Source organism: Mus pahari, chromosome 6 (assembly GCF_900095145.1).
Source record: "Mus pahari chromosome 6, PAHARI_EIJ_v1.1, whole genome shotgun sequence".
In the NCBI taxonomy this organism is placed as follows: domain Eukaryota; kingdom Metazoa; phylum Chordata; class Mammalia; order Rodentia; family Muridae; genus Mus; species Mus pahari.
This window is the reverse complement of record NC_034595.1, coordinates 98815124-98821166: the sequence shown is the minus strand read 5'-3', so window position 1 is coordinate 98821166 and position 6043 is coordinate 98815124. Positions and strand designations below refer to the sequence as shown.

The window sequence follows — 6043 nt, the reverse complement described above, 5'->3', positions numbered from 1 at the left end:
TTTGTAGACCAGGCTGACCTCGAACTCAGAAATCCGCCTGCCTCTGCCTCCCGAGTGCTGGGATTAAAGGAGTGCACCACCACACCTTTTTTTTTTTTTTTTTGGATGGGGTGTACTATAGTATATTTGACATTATTTGAGGCTATTGTGAAGGGTGTTGTTTGCCTGATTTCGTTCTCAATCTATTTGTCGTGTTTATATAGGCGGGCTACTGAATTTTTTTTTTTTAATGTTAATCTTTGATCCAGTCACTTTCCTAAAAGTGCTTATTAGCTGTAGGAATTTGATAGTGAATTTTCAGGTTAATTAGGTATCATCTGCCAGTTAGGATACTTGAGTTCTTCCTTTCCAAAGTATATGCCCTTGATCTCTTCCAGTGGCCTTATTGCTCTAGCTAGAACTTCAAGTACTGTATTCAATAGATAAGGTGAGATTGGACAACTTTGTCTTGTTCCTGAGTTTAGTGTAACCATTTTGAGTTTTTCTCCATTTAATTTGATGTTGGATGTAAATGTATTCAGATGTTTAGGTATGTCCCTTATATCTCTAATTTCTCTAAGACTTTTATCATGTATTGGTACCGGATTTTGTGAAAGGCCTGTTTGAAATCTAATGAGATGATACTGTGGTTGGTGTTTGTTGTTGTTTTTCTTGGTGTGTGTGTGTGTGTGTGTGTGTGTGTGTGTGTGTGTGAGAGAGAGAGAGAGAGAGAGAGAGAGAGAGTGTGTTTATTTATATTGTGGATTATATTTACTCATTTTCATATGTTGAACCATCTCTGCATCTTTGGGATGAGACCTACTCTAACAATGTAGGTGATCTTTTTGATCTGTTCTTTAATTCAGTTTACAAGTATTTTATTGAGTATTTTTGCTTCTATTTTCATATGGGAAATTTGTCCTTATTCTTTTTTCTTGAATCTTCTTTTTTTAAGATTTATTTATTTATTTTATGTATATGTATATGTATATATATATGAGTTGTGAGCCTTCATATGGTTGTTCGGGAATTGAATTTTTAGGACCTCTGCTTGCTCCAGTTGCCCCACTTGCTCAGATCAACTCCGCTTGCTCAGTCCCTGCTCACTCAGGCCCAAAGCTTTATTCATTAAGTACACTGTAGCTGTCTTCAGACACATCAAAAGAGGGTGTTAGATCTCATTGAGGATGGTTGTGAGCCACCATGTGGTTGGTGGGATTTGAACTTATGACCTTCAGAAGAGCGGTCAGTGTTCTTACCCACTGAGCCATCTCGCCAGCCCCCTTTTTGTTGAGTCTTAATGTGCTTTGGATATCAGGGTAACTGTGGCTTCATAAAATGAATTGGGTAATGTTCCTTGATCCTATTTTGTAGACTAATTTGAGCAGTATTGGTGTGAAGTCATCTTTGAAAGTCTGGTTGAATTCTGCACTAAAACCATCCAGTCCTGGGTTTTTTGATTAGGATTCTTGTACTGAATTCTTCTATTTCCCTTGGGGTTTTGGGTCTACTTAAATTGTTTTTCTGATTTTGATTTAACTTTGGTGTGTGGTACGTATCAGGAAAATTATCCATTTCTTTTAGATTTCAATTTGGTGGAGTACAGAAATTTAAAGTATGTCCTTATGATTCTCGGGATTTCCTCATTGTCTGCTGTGTTCCCATTTTCATTTCGGGCCTTAGTAATTTGCATAGTCTTGTTTAGATAAGGGTTTGTCTGTTTTGTTGATTTTTCTGGAAGAATCAACTAGTTGTTTTATTGATTTGTTTGTTTGGCTTGGTCTCTGTTTCTACTTTATTGACTTTGGCCCTCAGTTCAGTAGTTCCTTGCTGATCCCTCCTTCAGGTGCACTTTCTTCTTTTTTGTTCTCGAGCTTTCGGGTACACTGTTAAGTTGCTAGTAAGAGCTCTCTCCAGTGTTCTTATGTATGCACTTAGTGCTCTCCGCTGTCCTCTTACTGCAGCTGTTCATTGTGTCCCATACATTGGGGTACGTTGTGGATTTTCAGTGAATTTTATAGTCTTTAATTTTATGTGAGTACATCGCTGCCTTTAGACACACCAGGAGAGGGCATCAGATCCTATTACAGATGGTTGTGAGCCACCATGTGGNTGCTGANATTTGAACTCAGGNCCTCTGGAAGAGCAGTCAGTGTTCTTAACCGCTGAACCATCTCTCCAGCCCCCTTTACTTAAAAAAACAAACAAACAAACAAACAAACAAAAAAACCAGTCAGTTGTAAAATTTCCCTGTTTATTCTTTATCTGGAGGACCTGTCTCTTGGTGAACTGATACTGAATTCTCCCATTATCAGGGCAGATGGGGATGGCCTACTGTATGTACAGAAGGTGTGGCAGGGGAGAGGAAGCTGCCCATTAGGGGCACTCAGGTAAGACCGAGTGTATGGAAGGTCTGGAGGCATCCTACCCGGTCCCATACTGAACTTTTTTTTTTTTTTTTTTTTTATTTTTCAAGACAGGGTTTCTCTGTATAGCTCTGGCTGTCTTGGAACTCACTCTGTAGACCAGGCTGGCCTCGAACTCAGAAATCCGNCTGCCTCTGCCTCCCGAGTGCTGGGATTAAAGTCGTGCGCCACCATTGCCTGGCTCCATACTGAACTTAATAATGATCTCAGAGATCCTTTATTTACTTCTTTCTTTATTTAGGTTTTGGTTATTAAACTGTTTAGGAATTTTCATTTATTGAATAAAAATTATATTTTCTGGGCAAGTCACTCAGAAAATATTCTTCACAGACCCAGTACTTTCCCCCAGACCATCTCCATCTGATGACAACCAGAACAGAACATTGGCCATTTCGTTTAAAAAAGGAAAAGAAAAAAAGAGCACTACACTTGAGCACATACACCAGTTACTTTATGTGCAATAAAGAAATGGGGACAGGGACGTGAAAGAAGAGAGAAAACTGGAGCAGTCAGGGGATGTGGCAGGACCAAGCTTCTGCTTTCTAACTGAGAATGTATTCTTGGTCTATAACAAAATTCTGGAGTAAAGTAGCAGGAATTCCCTTTTTAGTAGATACCTCCAGCCGGGCAGTGGTGGCGCTCCCCTTTAATCCCAGCACTTGGGAGGCAGAGGCAGGCAGATTTCTGAGTTCAAGGAGTGAGTTCCAGAACAGCCAGGGCTATACAGAGAAACCCTGTCTTGAAAAAAAAAATATGGTATGCTGAGCAAGGGCTATTTAATACTAAGATATTTTTCTAACCTGATGTTGGTGGGTTTTTTATTTTAATTATTTTTAATTTTGTGTTTGTTTGTGAGGACAAAGTTTCTCTGTGTAGCCTTGCTGTCCTGAAAGTAGGTGTTGACCGGGTAGGCCTCAAATTGGAGATCCATCTGCCTCTGGTTCCAGAGTACAGGGAGTAGATGTGGGCCAACATGCCTGCCCTTTTGTTTTTATATTATTGGCTGATGACCCTGGTTTGTGGATTTTGGTACATGTCAAACATATGCTGTTGTCCTGAGCTTTACCCACAGGTTGAATTTTGAATCATGCTTCTTCTTTTGCCCAGGGCTACACTATAGGCTTAGCTCCCACCAGCCTACGCTGGCTATCTTTGCCAAGCCGCCATCAGCTGCCCTGTCTTCTCTCTTTCTCCCTCCCACCTTAGCTCCGTGGAAGAAAACACTAGGCAGCTTTAGTAATTTAGAACTTGCCGCATAACACAGATGCTGAGCGAAGAATCTCCCTAGCCTTATCAGCTAGCCTGTGCCAGCCATCCACTAGTGGAGGAGGCCGCCGTTTCCATCCAATAAGATGTTATTAATGTTCCAGGGTAAACTGGGGCACTTTGAGTTTCTGTAATATGAATACGGAACTGAAGTGAATGTATAATTCTTTGTAAGAACTTCATGAAAACCTCTGAGTTCTTTCTGTTGTTTGTTTGTTTGATTTTTTTTGCAGGGAGGGTCAAAGTCTTAATATGTACCTCTGGCTTTCCTAGAACTCAATGCATAGACCTGGCTTGCATCTAACTCAATGAGATCCCCCTATCTCTGCCTCCTGAGTGTTGGAACTAAAGGCATGAGCTAGTACACTCACCTTGCCCTTGCCCATCTTTATTTCTAGTTCGTAATTGTTCATACAATTTCTCTAATGTCCTCTCTCTCTCTCTCTCTCTCTCTCTCTCTCTCTCTCTCTCTCTCTCTCTGTGTGTGTGTGTGTGTGTGTGTGTGTGTGTTAATTGGCATTTCTCTTGCAAGGCTATATCCTACTCAAAGGTTGCAGAAATGACAGAGGTGAACCTTACTATTTAATTTCCTTCTAAAATCACTTGGTGATGACATTACAACTTCTGTCCTAGGAAATAAGTAAGGGAAGCACCAGAATTATATGAATATATCATAAGGGATGTATACATTTACAGTGTTATTAGTATCATGCTTTCTCTTGTACACATGGATGGGCTATTTTAGGATGCAGTGAGCTATGATGATGTGCATGTGAACTTCACTCAGGAAGAGTGGGTTTTGTTGGATCCTTCACAGAAGAGTCTCTACAAAGATGTGATGCTGGAGACCTACAGGAACCTCAGTGCCATAGGTAAGACAGTGAATTTTCTTTCACCTTTTAAAATAAAGGGAGAACACTTTTATATTGATGCTCTTCTGTAATTTCAGTTGTGACTGAAGAAACGTGAGAGAAATAAATCAGGCATAGTTCTAAGGTTCACTGAAGCAGGAACTTATTTCCAATAATATATCTTACATTTTCTGGTACTATATTTTAGGCTACAATTGGGAAGACCATACTACTGAAGAACATTGTCAAAGTTCTAGAAGACATGGAAGGTAATTTGCATGTACAAGCTGCTATGACTATGCCTCTGAAGAAACTGTAATATGTCCTGGAAGTTTTATTTGTTTTGTTGTTGTTGTTTTTTTGTTTTGTTTTGTTTTGTTTTTTGTCTATTTTGGTTTTTTCGAGACAGGGTTTCTCTGTGTAGTCCTGGCTGTCCTGGAACTCACTCTGTAGACCAGGCTGGCCTCGAACTCAGAGATCCACCTGCCTCTGCCTCCTAAGTGCTGGGATCAAAGGCGTGCGCCACCACTGCCTGTTGTCCTGGAGGTTTTAAAGAACAGCAACAGTGTCAAAAAGCACTCCTTTAAGTGATGGATGATTATTAAATTCTCATCAAACCATGTACCTCAAACATTGCCAGACATTTCCCAAAGAAGGAAACAGTGCCTTAACATTCACTATTTGAATCATAGCACCATAAGAACTATAATGTAGGAGTGCCAGTCTGTTTAGTCTCATACCACTTAGATATTGCAGAAGGTATACACATTGAATAGGTGATATATATATATATTATATATGTTTGTGTGTGTGTCCAAAGCCTTCTAATATGCACATAGCCCAAAGTTAAGGTGGTGTTACTCATATACTTGTAGTAACATTACTAAATTTAGTGAGAAAGGTGGTTTATGAGAGTCAAGAAGGTTGTTGTGGAGGTACCTCAATCCCTATACCACAGATCCAAGAGAAACAAAAAGTCAACCTGTGTGAATGCAATGTGGACACCTTTCATTTGTAATTCTTCTTTTCATAGTTATATCATATGTGACAATGTAAACAAGTCCTGTGAGAATAGTGATATTGAAAAAGCAATGTATCTCTCTCTCTCTCTTTCTCTCTCTCTCCCAGAACAATTAGAAGACATGTAGTAGATTCTACATTGAGTGGACTTTCTGAATGTGATAGACAAAATTACACTTAATTGGTTTTCTAACTTCATTGAGAATACATCCAAAGACTCACAATACAGAAAACCCCTATGAATACTAGCAATATGGAAATTCTTCTGTGTGCCCTGGTTCACTTTACTAATGTAGTATGACTCACACTATGGGAAAAGTTTTGAATGCATCAGTGTGGAAAAGCTCTGAGTTCTTCCAGCTCTCATCAGTTATATGAAAAACCTCATGTAGAAAAAGGGTGCTGGGCTGGTGAGATGGCTCAGCAGGTAAGAGCACCCAACTGCTCTTCCAAAGGTGCAGAGTTCAAATCCCAGCAACCACATGGTGGCTCACAACCATC

The 6043-nt window shown here is 39.8% G+C and overlaps 1 protein-coding gene across 2 annotated transcripts in view; it reads left to right on the top strand.

The window, feature by feature from the left end:
- Positions 1 to 6043, top strand: part of LOC110322919 (zinc finger protein 431-like) — a 15094-nt gene that overhangs the window by 6973 nt on the left and 2078 nt on the right. Inside the window, exons 2-3 of one of the 2 annotated variants that reach the window (XM_029539430.1) lie at positions 4417 to 4543; positions 4731 to 4791. In XM_029539430.1, the coding sequence (XP_029395290.1) occupies positions 4417 to 4543; positions 4731 to 4791 (188 nt within the window). Of the gene's footprint in view, positions 1 to 4416; positions 4544 to 4730; positions 4796 to 6043 lie in introns of those variants that run through there. The other variant, XM_029539431.1, reaches the window with a different exon arrangement.